The sequence below is a fragment of the Crocuta crocuta genome, unplaced genomic scaffold (genome assembly GCF_008692635.1).
Source record: "Crocuta crocuta isolate KB4526 unplaced genomic scaffold, BGI_CrCroc_1.0 scaffold55, whole genome shotgun sequence".
NCBI lineage: Eukaryota > Metazoa > Chordata > Mammalia > Carnivora > Hyaenidae > Crocuta > Crocuta crocuta.
The window spans coordinates 2,719,481-2,734,280 of NW_027530512.1; the positions used below are offsets into that span (position 1 = coordinate 2,719,481).

At 36.3% G+C, this 14,800-nt stretch overlaps 1 protein-coding gene across 2 annotated transcripts in view; it reads right to left on the bottom strand.

Annotated features, from left to right (window-relative positions):
• The window catches only part of PALS1 (protein associated with LIN7 1, MAGUK p55 family member), a 65,795-nt gene that overhangs the window by 14,548 nt on the left and 36,447 nt on the right, over positions 1–14,800 (bottom strand). For both annotated transcript variants that reach the window (XM_077767136.1, XM_077767137.1), the window contains exons 6-8: positions 14,556–14,717; positions 12,787–12,864; positions 2,565–2,748 (exon numbers count right to left, since the gene is read on the bottom strand). In XM_077767136.1, coding sequence (XP_077623262.1) covers positions 2,565–2,748; positions 12,787–12,864; positions 14,556–14,717 — 424 coding nt within the window. The remainder of the gene's footprint in view (positions 1–2,564; positions 2,749–12,786; positions 12,865–14,555; positions 14,718–14,800) is intronic.

Sequence of the window (14,800 nt, forward strand, 5' to 3'; positions counted from 1 at the left end):
CGGTTTGTGGGTTCGAGCACTGTATTGGGCTTCGTGCTGACAGCTCACAGCCTGGAGCCTGCTTTGGATTCTGTGTCTCCCTCTCTGCCCCTCCCACACTCAGCTCTGCTTCTGTCTCAATAATAAATAAACATAAAAAATTAAAAAAAAAAAAGAATAAATCTTTCTGCCACCATATGAGAGTATGTCAGCTATAATTATAAGCCTCCAAATGTTTAAAGTATTAAGTTACAGCCTCACTATCAACCAATCCTAGGACATGTATTACTAGAATATAATATAATTAATAAACCAGTGTTAGAAAATTTAATAGTTCAATTTTTACAAAGCTTTCATTAAGCATTTACTATGTAGAAAGTATTCTGCTGGATATTGGTTCTGGATCATTTAAAATTATCTCAAATTAAACAAAATTAAGTCCAGGAGGTAACTTTACAAAATAATACGTGAGCATCCATCATTTTGAATTTAAAACACCAATGTATTCCCTTGCATTTATTATTCTCAATCCCTTTTCCTTCATATATACATATGTATATGTTTTAATGATTTTTACTTCCACCTTTAAGCTACTAATGATACAAATAAATAAAAAAGATACAATGTTTTTCCTTTGAAAATTAAGATTTTAATATAGGTGGCTTTCAAGGTTTTTACCTTCTTTTCAGAGATCTACCTTAAAATCAAATGTATTTTTTTTGAAGGGTAAAAGTGGTTTTACCTAGAAAACTTGGATTAGAGTTATACTTTTTTTATTAAAAAAAATTTTTTTTAATGTTTTATTTCTGAGACAGACAGACAGACAGATAGCATGAGCAGGGGACTGTTAGAGAGAGAGAGAGATACAGAATCTGAAACAGGCTCCAGGCTCCGAGCAGGCTGTCAGCACAGAGCCGGACACGGGCTCAAACCCACGAACTGTGAGATCATGACCTGAGCCGAGTTGGACACTTAACCGACTGTGCCACCCAGGTGCCCCTAGAGTTCTACTTTTAAAATTTTTAGATCTAGCTCTTTTTGTTTCAAGCTAAGGATTCTTAGAAATCAAAAAGCAAATTCCATCTCTGTTGGCATAATCTGCAAAACTCAGTGTATTTCATCAGAGGAAATGCAAAAACATTAATACTGAGTTTGATACACTTAAGAAGCATTAATGACAACCAGGTTATCCTTAGGAGCTATAAAGACTGCATTCCTAGTAAAAACAAGTAACTATGATGAGGGAAAATTTTAAGAGCATTGAAATTTAAAAATAAGTAAAAAAATATTAAAACTAAATATCTGATGTTAACAGATTAAAAAAAATAAGGAACAAAATAATTTTGATCAGTTACATATTAAAATGTTTAAAAACATTATAGTCATGTGCTTCTAAGGCACATTTTTATAGTACATTTGTATGTAGACTGTCATTATGACAGCAGACATTAATGGAAGGTGGACAATATGACCTCTTAAAAAGTCTTCTAGGGGCGCCTGGGTGGCTTAGTCGGTTAAGCGTCCGACTTTCGCTTAGGTCATGATCTCGCGGTTCGTGGGTTCGAGCCCCGCGTCGGGCTCTGTGCTGACTGCCAGCTCAGAGCCTGGAGCCTGTTTCAGTCTCTGACTCCCTCTCTCTCTGACCCTCCCCTGCTCACGCTGTCTCTCTCTCTCTCTCTCTCTCTCCTGGAAATAAATAAAAAATATTTTAAAAAAAGTCTTCTAACAGAAAACCATCATCAAACTCAAACTAAGGTGGGTTCATTTATTTTGTCCTATAAAATAGTTACAAATGATATCAATGAAATCTCCTTGGTGCGTCTCTATACTTTCAGAAACTCAATGCAATTAGTCAGTCTGATTATTAGATACTCTAGTTCTAAATATTTATGGGCTGGCATGATGAGAAGATATCAAATTGGTATTTAGCACGAGCAGTAAGTAGAACATGACGGCTGCTCAATACTGCAGGATTTCCAGAGGAATATCCCATATCTTTACTGTGAAGAATCCAGGGTGCAGCATCATTCCCTAAAGTTAACATAAGAAGCCCATTCCCCATTCCTTGAAATATGATCGAATACAGACAAAATCTGCTTTCAGCTTTTGGATTTTAAACCAGAGGGTCACGCTGTCTGTCTGTCTGTTCCTCTCTCTCAGAAATAAAACATTAAAAAATTTTTTTTTATTAAAAAGAAATAAAGCAGAGGGTTTGTGGCTTTCTGTGGTTTTATACACATAAAGACCCAACTGCATGAAAAAGTAACTACATCAGTTTTTAAAGGACCTGAAAAAAAAGTGAGTTTTTCTCTGTGAAGTCTTGTATTTTAAATGTTTTCTTTTTTTTCCCTTAAGTTTATTTTGAGAGAGAGTGAGCAAGCAGGGGTGGGGCAGAGAGGGAGAGAGAGAGAATCCCAAGCAGGCTCCACACTGTCAGTGGCAGAGCCTGACATGGGACTTGATCTCATAAACCGTGAGATCATGAACTGAGCCAAAACCAAGAGCCAGATGCTTAACTGACTGAGCCACCCAGATGCCCCAAAATGTTCTTTTAAATACGTACTTTATACTATATTATCTTTTACCTGGAACAAGCCCAGCTAGAGGCTGATTATCTTCGTCCCCTTCCCTGTAGGCTTGCCACCAATTTGGATCTTCTTGACTGATGACATGAAGTATATCCCCTTTTTGAAAAGACAGACCCAACTCTCTACATGGAACATAAGGGTCATCTGAGGGGTCATAGTCAAAATGAGCTTTCACATGGATCTAAAAGATTAAAAGGGTAAAAATCAAAACACCAGTAATGATGAAATGGCAACACAAAATACTCAGCAGAAATATAATCAAAATGTTACAATTTGATTAGTGCAAAGCAATTATGAGTTGAAAGAAGGGAGTTTTAGTTAAGTAACTGCAGTATTTTCTCAGGCTGATCTGTTTTCTTCAATTAAGTTCATCACTCTTTTGACTACAAACATGTACTAGAATACATGTACAAACAAAAACTGTATAAAAGTAGGCAAAACACTGCACTGTTAGCTGCTAATGAGCCTGAAGTGCTAAGGAACCTGAAAAGCTTGAGAGAAGCAGAAGGAATGTAACTGAGATCCTTTGCACCTCTATTCCTGACCTTTGAAAACAATGACTCTGCAATAAGGTATGGAATTTCTAAACCACTACTATCTGCAAAGGTAGACTAAACCTCACCACATCTGTTACCCATGCACAAGAGTGTCAATTTCCTTGGTGTTGTTATCCCTTCTTGAATACTGTCAGTGTGACTGTGCCTTAAACTTCTCTGTGTTTCTTTTAAAGGGATATGTTTCGGTTCATAAACAATCACACCCCAAACTGCTAAAAATCACCTGAATCAAGTTTATAATAAATTCTTGTTGTATTGTATTTGTAGGCATTGAAATTTAACTAGTTATACGCTTATAATTTTTGCCAACAATATGTTTCTGCATATCAAAAAAAGTGTTACACTTACATCATTAAAGGTAAGAATTCACATGAGTGTTACTGAGAGCTAAGTTATTTCCTATACTAATTCCTCCAATATACCTCTGTAAGATAGAACAAGGTTGTCTTAATTCTAACAAAGTATAAGGAATTAATATTAATATTCTCTTTAACTTTCCATCTGTAATCTTTATTCAGCCTGGTTAAGTGATATGTGGCATTTCCAAAATTTGTAAGAAATCTATTTTCATCTAATGATATCCAGCACCTATATGCAATGAGTGTTTCTGCCCCACAGAGGTTAAATTTCAGGTTTCAGCTCAATAACCCAACTGATTGACAGTTTATGAATTTCCTATTTCAGAGTCCTTTTCTATCCAACTGTTATTTGTCTATCCTTGAGCATTTTACCCTCACCATAATTGAGGCCACCTATCATAAAGATAATACTGGTGTGCTTCAAAAATTGTTTTATGAAAGTACAGGATCTTTTTTTCAGCTTCTAAAACACAAAATTTAGTATTCTCAATCAACGACGATGGATATGAAATTTGATAAAACACTTTCTAAGTGATAAAGATATCTCTCTCTATCTCTCTTCCTCCCTCTATAATATATAAGGCATAACCAAGAATCCTAATGAGAGCAACAGCCTCTTTCAGCAATTATGCTTGAGGGTGTCCTCAGATAAATATTTTTATAATTTAAGAAAAATATTTTACTAACTACTATATGTAGGAAAGAAGAGAATCTAAGTCCCGATATACAATTGACAATACTGAAATAAAGCAAATGATCCAGTTAAAAATGCAGAACTTACATAGCTAGTCTGCTTTTGGGGGGGTGGGGGGGGGGCATCTTTTCATTGATGTACTCCATTAAGTTCAAATAGTACACAAAGTCGTAAGTGTGGGGCTCAATGAATTTCTACAAATGAAACATACCTGTATAACCAGCATCCAAATCAAGAAGCCCTGACTCATGCCTCTTTCAGTCACTAACCACTCTATGTCCTCCAAGGGCAAACATCATCCTGATTTCTAGAAGCATAGTTTTCCCAGTATTTTACTTCATACAAATGGAATCACAACATACACACTCTTGGATTAAATATGGTTAAGAGACCTCATTCATTTGGACTGTGTTCTGCTGCATTCCAACTACAGAGTACCTAAAGAGCCTTGCCCTTAATGTGAAAACAGAGTTTTAATTAACACCTTGAAATCTTTGCCAGGTAAAACCAAAAATAAATTTTAGAAAGTTATACAAATGTAGCAGAGAATCAAAACACAGTTGAGGCTTTGATTAAAGAGATTATACATACAATTTATAACCCTGGCACAAAATACAAGATAATCTAAGAGTCCTTAATATGTAGGAGCATCAAAAAAAGTTCTGCTTGAGTACCATCCCTGTCAATCAATCTTCCAAAATCTGCTTAAATTGTTGCTTTTTAGCCAAAGAGTCTTGGGAATCTAAATATGAAATCACAGGGATTATTTAAGGTAGTAGACAGATAATTTTTGTTACCATGCTTCTAGATTTTAGAGATCTAGGAGATCAGACTAACCTGGTCACCTGACTGATGATTTTATCAAATAACTTTGTGAAAGCAATATATAGCATGTTTTCAAAGTGTTCTGCTCAGATCACTTTTCTGGGATGTTTATCGAAATACTAAATTCTTATGCCACATCTCAGACTTCTAGACTCTGCATTTTAACTAGGTTCCTTGGATAACTGTTACGTACATGCCATTTAAAATATACCCTAGCACCTGGGTGGCTCAGTCGGTTAAGCATCCAACTTCAGCTCAGGTCATGATCTCACAGTTTGTGGGTTCAGGCCCCATGCTGGGCCTTGCACTGACAGCTTGGAGCCTGGAGCCTGCTTCAGATTCTGTGTCTCCCTCTCTCTCTGTCCCTCCTCCACTCATGTGCTATCTCTCTCAAAACTAAACATTTATAAACAAAAAAACAAACAAATAAATGAAATGAAATGTAACCTAAAATCTTAGGGAACTACTACCCTGAGGGAAACTAATTAGACTACTGTAGAGGGGGGATCTAGGTCTATGACCTTTGCCAAAGGCCAAAAAAATCAGCCAGAGATGCTTTTGTCTCTACTCCTGCCTTGGGGTCACCCCTTGACTATTCAGATTTAGCTGGTTTGGAATGGGGCCTCTCTTTGTGTAGGCTGAGGAAGAGTACAGAGGGGAAATGCTTTGCTTATGTGACAAGTTTATCTAGCGCTGTTTAAAATATACCCTAAAGGGGCGCTTGGGTGGCTTAGTCGTTAAGCGTCTGACTTTCACTTAGGTCAAGATCTCACGGTTCATGGGTTCGAGCCCCATGTTGGGCTCTGTGCTGACTGCCAGCTCAGAGCCTGGAGNGTACCTTAAAATTAAGAGCAAAGCAAAAAACTCCAAAATTTTCAGAGCAAAGTTTATTTCACAACAGAGCTTGACCACTGGGTTGAGTTAAAGTGTGAGCATTGCCTTGTCATGCTCTATGTGACTTCTATCCATATATTCTACTGATCAATTCTTATCAGTGCTAGAAGTTATCTCCATCCATCTTTCCTCTCCAGCTCCTTTAGTGGCTAATTTATTTTTTACCATACAAAGGAAAACAAAGCCCTTTTAAAATGGAAAGATGCTGACCCTTCTAGAAGACTCCAGGGTTTAACAATGCTGGAATATCAGTACAATGTATCTGATGATCAAAATATTGTTTGATTTCAAAACAAAACAAAATCTTCCGTTTAAATTTCAAATTATAGGATTGTTTAAATACAATTACCTCCCAGCTTAACATTTTTCTCTGGGCCTTTTCTTAGTAGCTGTAAGCTATTCACATTTGAAGTCCTAATGATGGGGGCATGATAAGAGATAACAATTCATCAATTTATTTATATCTTTCCTAAGGGAGTCAATGCTCAAAAATAATTTTTGTCATTTTTATTTCTGTATTTCTTATTATAGGTTTATCTTGAAGTTTTAAAATTATTTTTGAAAGAAAAAAAATGAAAATGTATCTTCCTTTAGCTTTGGCCTAAACTTTACCCCTTGGTCACACTGTAAAATTAAGGGCAGCATCAAGAAAAGCCTTTCCAGTGTCTTATAATAGTTTCCAAATTCCTCTTCCAACCCTAGATTCCTCATCCCGATGCCCACTCAAGGATTATCTTCGTCTGTTTCCATATTTTGCATGAGAAGTTTGGGGTATCTGTGGGACATCCAAAAGATGTTCAATAGAAGGGAGACAGAAATATGAACCTTAGGATAACAGCAAACTTAACACAGCAACTTCCCTAACTTGAAAAGGGATGTCCATCTAACATACATTGAACTTTTCTATATATTTTGCATCTCTGATAACCTAAGTACTTATTCATAAAAATCTTAATTTTTAAAAAATGTTTGTTTATTCTTGAGAGAGAGAAAGAGCGAATTCAAGTGAGAGAGGGGCAAAGAGAGGAGGCACAGAATCCCAAGCATGCTCCAGGCTCTGTCAGCACAGAGCCCTACATGGGGCTCAAACTCACAAGCTGTGAGATCAGACCTTAGCCAAAGTTGGAAGCTTAATAACTGACTGAACCACCCAGATGCCTGAGTATTCATAAAAATCTTATTGCATTATAAAATTCCAGATCCTCTTCCAAATGAGAGAAAAAATTAAGATGAAAATTAGACACTACATTTTATAACTCTTGGCAGAAAAGTAAATATATTTAACAGCAGCGGTTCTCAACTTCCAACACAGTTATCTTTAAAAACTGTGAACATTCTTAAACAATCATTTTTTTTAAAACTGTAGAATTTTCTGCAAAGACATAATAAACAGACTGCTCACTTGATCTGCTTTCCCCAGAGTAAATACGATATCCCAGATCTCTCCTTAGAATTCCAGACTGATACATTCAATTCTATGTACTCAGTGTGTCCACCTGAATGCCCTTCAATCTGGAAAATGGACCTCTTCATTTTTCTCCCTAAATCTATTTCCTCCAGACTTTGCTTTAGTAAGCAGCACCATTATCCACCCAGTGATAATTCACGCATCCTCGCTTCCTCTCTCAAATTCTCCACATTCATTACACGGTCTTGCCATCTCTACTTCTAGAACACAGCCTGATCCATTTTCTCCACTGCCACTACTATCATCCTAGTTTAAGCCATCATCATACTTTATAATAACTTCTTCCTAAGTCTTCTTGCTTCCATTACTGGTTCTACTAATCCAATTTCCACACAGCAGACAGAATTTTTTTTTAATGTTTATTTTTTAGGGAGAGCAAGTATGACTGGGGGAGGGGCAAAGAAAGGGGAACAGAGGATCTGAAGTAGGCTCTGTGCTGACAGAAAAGAGCCTGACATGGGGCTCAAAGTCACAAACCATGAGATCACGACCTGAGCTGATGTAGGCCACTTAACTGACAGGGCCACCCAGGGGCCCCAAGATTTGTTTTTTAATTTTTTTATTATTTATTTAAGCATTTTTTAATGTTTGTTTTTGAGAGAGCAAGAGACAGAGCACAAGTGGGGGAGGGACAGAGACAGAGACAGAGAGAGACAGAGAGAGACAGAGACAGAGACAGAATCTGAAGCAGGCTCAAGGCTCTGAGCTGTCAGCACCGAGCTTGACGCAGGGCTTGAACTCATGAGCTGTGAGATCTTGACCTGAGCTGAAGTTGGACGCTTAACTGACTGAGCCACCCAGGCGCTCCAAGGATTTTTTTTTTTAATACAAATCAGGTCATGATACTCTATTTAATACCCAAACTCCTTGCCATGGCCAAGGAGATCTACTTGACCTGGCCCTACCTATCTTTCCAGCTTCATCTCTTTGAATCCTCTCTCCACCTTTCTACTCCCTCACTTTCCTCTACTTCCAAGGATTTCCAAATAGAAAATTCTTTAGAAATTATATCTAAAGGGTCTTCTGGCAATTAATAGGCCTACCTTCAGCTCTCCTGCAGGTCTCAGCTTCCTGTTGTCTTTAGCCAGAGGCCTTTCCTGACCACTTAATCCTACTTCTTTTTATTCTTCAGTGTTCCCAGGGTGCTTGCATTTCCATTTTATCATTTACTACAAGCTGTAGTTATTTTATGTCTTGTTCACTATCATCAACTCACTGCTTAGCATAGTGTCTAGTACACAAAAAGGTCCAAAAGATTTTCACTGTAAGGAAAAACTTGGGGACCCCTAAAATATATTTCAATTATTAGTACTACTGGGCTAGTAGCTAATTTTGTGTTTTATATCCCTGAACTATGGTTTTTAGCATTCTCCTTTCCTAAGCCTTAATTCCTAAGCTTAAATTCCCCTTAAACCACATCTCTCTTCTATCCTCCCATTCCAGTCCCTACAAATGAAGACTTCAGTCATGCTCTCAGTCTTCTTAGAGCTGTAAGTCTTCTGCAGGCAAGAGAGACCCTACAGCAATTTAAAATACTAATGTGTTTAGTATAATATGCTTTTATTGTAATCAGAATCCAGTATCATTATTCATATAGCTACTAAAAAGTTTGTTTTTTTTGTTTATTTACTTCTGAGAGAGAGAGCGAGAGAGAGAGAGCGAGCGAGCACACAGGAAGAGGGGAAGGGGGGAGAGGGGTATAGAGAGAGTGAGAATATCCCAAGCAGGCTGTGCTGGCAGTGGGAAGCCGGATGTGGGGCTCGAACTCACAAACCGTGAGATCATGACCTAAGTCAAAATCAAGAGTTGGATGTTTAACCAACTGAGTCACCCAAGCATCCCAGCTCCTAAGAAGTACATTCATCTATAGTTATACTTTTCTATCATGATATTCTAATTATTTTCTTTGGACTGATAATAAATAGTAATGCAATATTTAGTGGCTCTGTGGGACATGCCTGTTATATTATACACTGTTAAGAGCATAGTTTCTGGAATAAGCATAAGATCTAGTCCTAAGTCACTTATCAATAGTGGACTTGGGTGATTAACTTGACCTAAGTTCTAGTTTCAATGCCTGTTGAATGGATCTAATAAAGATATCTGTAGCTCACAGGGATGCTGTGAGCATTAAATGAGGTAAAACCTATAAAACAATTAGTACTATACCTGGTACAGAGTAAGTAATCATAATAATAGTTAATATTTATTGAATAATCAATAATCTCTGAATTTTGTAGTACATATTCCATCACTAATAAGCACTTTGATCCCCCCACATTTCAATTTATTTCTGTCAGATCAATGGACTACATGAAAAAAAAGGCTTTCAGTTCAAATATTTTTTTCTTCCCTCCATATTGTTTCAATTATATGGTAGAATAATCTAGAGTTTTACACACTTGTCTGAGAACTCCAACTTTTTTTTTTAAAGTCAATGCAAACAGAAGGAAACTGCTGTTTAAATGAGGTTATGTTTCCTGGGACAAATGTGCCTGTCACCCAGGAAGTGAACTACAAAGATGCCAAGACTCTTCTGACTGATGGAGCTGCCACTTGTTGCTATGTGTGATGCAAAAGAAACCTAAATAAGGCAGTACTTCTGACAGAGGGACACCTGCCATTTGTGATGTCATAATTCAGCAAGTAAATATAGTGGGGTTTGCAGATAACTCTCCTTTTCTCTTAAACACACATTTCTTCGAACATCATAAAACATACATCAGAAAGATACCTTTGGCTGCTCTTAATAGATCCTGACTTGTACCGTAACGATGGTCAATAAATTGTTTTAATTTCTTAAATTCAGCAATTTCACAGATAATTATTCTGCATATTCTCCAATAACTAAAATTACAATTCCTTGTCACTGTTTTCTTTGTGCAAGCTAATTCATTTTAAGCCACTTAGGTTTGAAAAAAACTTTGCAAAGAATATGGCAATTTTGAGAGTTCTTTACAATGGAAGAAGAAAGTGAAGGGAAAAAAAATACTGTACAGCATCTTTTCTATACTGAAAAGCATCTCTAGCATCAAATGCTAAATCAATGTGGAGCTTAAACTCACAACCCTAAGATCAAGAGCCACATGCTCTGACTGAGCCAGCTAGTCACCCTAAAATATTATATTTTAAAATGGACAAACCTTTTCCTTTCTCTGTCCCTTTATTATTATTTTTTAAAGCCCAGATAAATAAGTGCATATTCTAACCCTCCTCTGTGAAGTCCACTTAGATTGCAGAGCTACTTTTGAAATTAAGATCTTGTTCACAGGGAGAGAGACATGGGAAACGGCACAGAGAATGAGGGGGACAGAATTCGGGGACAAACTATTTCCTCATTTTTCTTCTTACAAAGCACTTTAAACAGAAGAAAGCTTGCAGATGCAACAACAATTCCAATATGTTCCATATGGAGTGAAGGGAAAACATGGAATGATAGCCAAAATATAAAACATAAATTTTGAGGGAAAAAAATGAAAATGCTTTTGTAAAAGTTAGTAATAACAGATGCAATACATCAGCCTTCAACGTTAATTGAGCATTTTGAAGTCTATAAATTTTCTAACAGCTTTACTGAAAAATAATTCATACATTATAAATGTCACTACTATACACAATTAGATAAGTTTTTAGTAAATTCAGAGTTGTACAACCATGAACAATATTATAACTTTTTTATCACCTCCAAAGGAAACCTCATATTGATTAGGAATCACTCCCATGCCCTCCTTTAAAAAATTTTTTTTTTAAATGTTTTACTTATTTCTGAAAGAGAGAGAGACAGCGTGAGCAGGGGAGGGTCAGAGAGAGAGGGAGACACAGAATCCAAAACAGGCTCCAGGCTCTGAGCTAGTGGTCAGCTCAGAGCCCGACGCGGGGCTCGAACCTACAACCTGAGCTGAAGTCAGACACTTAACCAACTGAGCCACCCAGGCGCCCCTCAATTCTTTTCGATATATACCTAGGAGTGGAACCGTTAGAGGTCGTATAGTAATGAAGTCTATCTTTTACTATAACGGTTGAGTAAATGTTTAACATAAAGAGCAATAGATATTCTAAATTTAAAGTTGTGTATACTTTGCAAAAGCACTTTTTCCTCCTACACTGAGTATGTTTAAGTTAAAGAAACCACCTATAATGACACAAAAAGAAGTTGCAAGTCATAAAAATTCTGCAAGAAAATTATCTTTTATTTTTTACTTTTCTGAGTTTACTAAATTTGAAATATTTATTTAAATAAAAACTGCTGAATTTACCTTTTACTTGAGAGTAAGAAATAATTAAAGTGACATTTCTAAGACTCAAAAGTAAACATTCATGTGCAAGTTTCTGTGTGGACATACGTTCTCAATTCCTTGGTATACCAAATGAAATGAAAACATGTCCACACAAAAAAACCTGCACAGGACTAAATGGATGGAACTAGAGGGTATTATGCTAAGTGAAATTAGTCACTCAGAGAAAGACAAGTATCATATGATTTCACTCAGATGAGGAATTTAAGATACAAAACAGATGAACGTAAGGGAAGGGAAGCAAAAAGAATATAAAAACGGGGGGGGGGGACAAAACATAAAAAGACTCTTAAGTATAGAGAACAAATAGAGGGTTACTGGAGGGAAGATGGTATAAATGGGTAAGGGGCATTAAGGAATGCCCATATGTTGTACCATATGCTAACTCGGATATAAATTAAACACTAAATAAATTAAAAACAAAAAACTGCACAGGGATGTTTATAGCAGCTTTACTGATAATCACCAAAACTTGTAAGCAAGCGCAACATCTTTCAGTAGGTAAGTGGATAAGCTATTGTATAACCAGACAATGGTATATTATTTGGAACTTTAAAAAAAAAAAAAAAAAGCTACCAAAAGCTAAGAAAAGACACGGAGGAAGTTTAAATGCTTATCACTCATGAAAAAAGCCAATCTGAGGCGGCTACCTACTGTTTGATTCCTGCTATATGACATTATAGAAAAGGCAAAACTATGGAGATCAGTGGTTGCCATGGACTGCAGGGAGGAAGTGCTGAATAGTCAGAGCACACAATTTTCAGGGCAAACTATTACGTATGATAGGATGGTAGATACACACAAATTATACATTTGTCAAATCCACAGGATGCACAACACCAAAAGTGAATCCTAATATAAACTATGGACTTTGAGAAATAATGAAACCACTGATTCATAGACATAACAAGTGTCCTACACTGGTACAGGATGCTGATAGTGGAGACAATTACGTGTGTGTTGGGGCAAGAGACATGTGGGAACTCTGTACTTGGTGTTAAACTTTGCTGTGAACCAAAGTACTAAACCATTTTTTAGTACTCTAAAAAATAAAGTTTGTTAATTAAATAAAAAAGTAAACAGGAGCCATTAGACAATAAATAATGGGACAGAAAAAAATCACTTACTACTGTTTCCTTGGCTGGAGGAGGCTTGATCTGTTGACTGGGAATCAGAACAAATGTCAGAGTACCATGCATATCAGACTGCAACAGAAAGATTAGGTTATTTAAAAATCCTTATTTACAAAAATCATTCAGTGACCTTGTAATCAATATTCCCTAAACTGGACTATTCTGGATCCCCTAGAACACTTTCTAAAAAGGTGGTAAAGATGAATGCTGTTTCATCAGGAAGCACACATTAGGCCTTTCATGAACTCCATTATATTAAGCTATTCAGGAATGGAGACTTCTGCAATTCTGGTCCACTGGAGCTTTCACTTAGCCCGTAGGTCTTTGGTTTTTGTCTTCCATTTGGTGTAAGCTTAGGAAGACTGCACAGTGAAGGGCTGGAAGATAACCACAGTGCTATAACAATTTTAGGTTATCTATTCTGGCACACATCAATTTTAATACAGTAGAATTTGAAATAGTAATTGTGACCAAGATTAGAAAAATGATGCAAATATACATAGATTCTCACTTATCAGATACATGGTCTCTGTCATTCATTCTATTTTTTAACTGTATGAAGTTTTACTGTTAAGTAACTATTATTTCCCAGTACACCACTGACTCCCTTGTTCAGATACCTCCAGCCTAAACAGTAATCACCAATTCTGGTCCTGAGATAGCAGAGAGCAGTGTTCAACACAGAGACGACAGCCAATAAAACAAGGCCTAAAAACAGTGACCACTGACACTGCTCTACCAGAGCAAAGAATGAGGTTGGGTGAAAATAGAGATGTTTTATAGATTCTTCAACAAACACCAGTAGATAAGACAGATTCTGTTGTAACAACTTATGATAAGTAAATAAGAATATAAATATGGTTTGTGGATATATACAAAGTGATCATAAATTGCCCTCAAAGATGGACTATAAAATGGCTTCCTGATTATACCAGCGCTGTCCAATTGAACTTTTTACAACATTCTATATCTATATTTTATATGGAAGCCATTAGCTATATACTGCTCTTGAACACCCGAAATGCAGTAAATATGAATGAGGAATGGAATTTATATTTTACTTAACTTAAATCTAATAACTAGCACCTGTAGCTAGTGGCTATTATGTTAGGCAGTGTACATCTATACCATTACTATTACCTAATATCGTTAAGGAAACGGCAATCAGCTGAATAAAATTAAAAAAAAGGAACTTATAAATGAGGGCATCGATTTTATCACTATTTTCCTATCGGCTAGCACATGGTAGGCATTCAATAAATATATGTTCAAGAATTATATTAGTGATTTCAGAGGCAAATAAAATATACATAGTAGTAATAAAGCTCAAAATAAAAAAATCAGTGGTAACCACCCAAAATTAAACTCTACGAATAAATATAGGAATAATTATATCATGTGAAAATTTAGCTAGAAATTGTCTAGGTGTTCTTAATTATTTTTAAAATATTGTATTTTGAAGTCTAATAACAAAGAAAATACCTTTTAAGAACAGTTCTTTTTATTTTTATTATTTTATTTTTTAACATTTATTATTTTTGAGAGACAGACAGAAACAGAGCATGAGAAAGGGAGGAGCAGAGAAAGAGAGAGACACAGAATCTGAAGCAGGTTCCAGGCTCTGAGCTGTCAGCATAGAGCCCGACGTGGGGCTCAGGGCTCAGGCTCACAAACTGTGAGATCATGACCTGAGCTGAAGTTGGACACTTAACTGACTGAGACACCCAGGTGCCCCACCTAACAGTTCTTCTGTATCAACTTACCAATAAGTCAAAAACCTCATTGACATCTTTCCCTCGAATTTCAATGCCATTAATCTCCAGAACTTCATCTCCTTCATGTAATAAACCACTTTTCTCTGCAGCACCTCCTTTTACTATTCGACTAATGATGACAGAATCCATTTCATTACGAACTGTAGCACCCTAAAAAATGCAGTATATAATTTTGAAATAAAAATGCACTTTTTTGTTAAACATTTCTTCATTAAAATTTTTTTATTCAACAA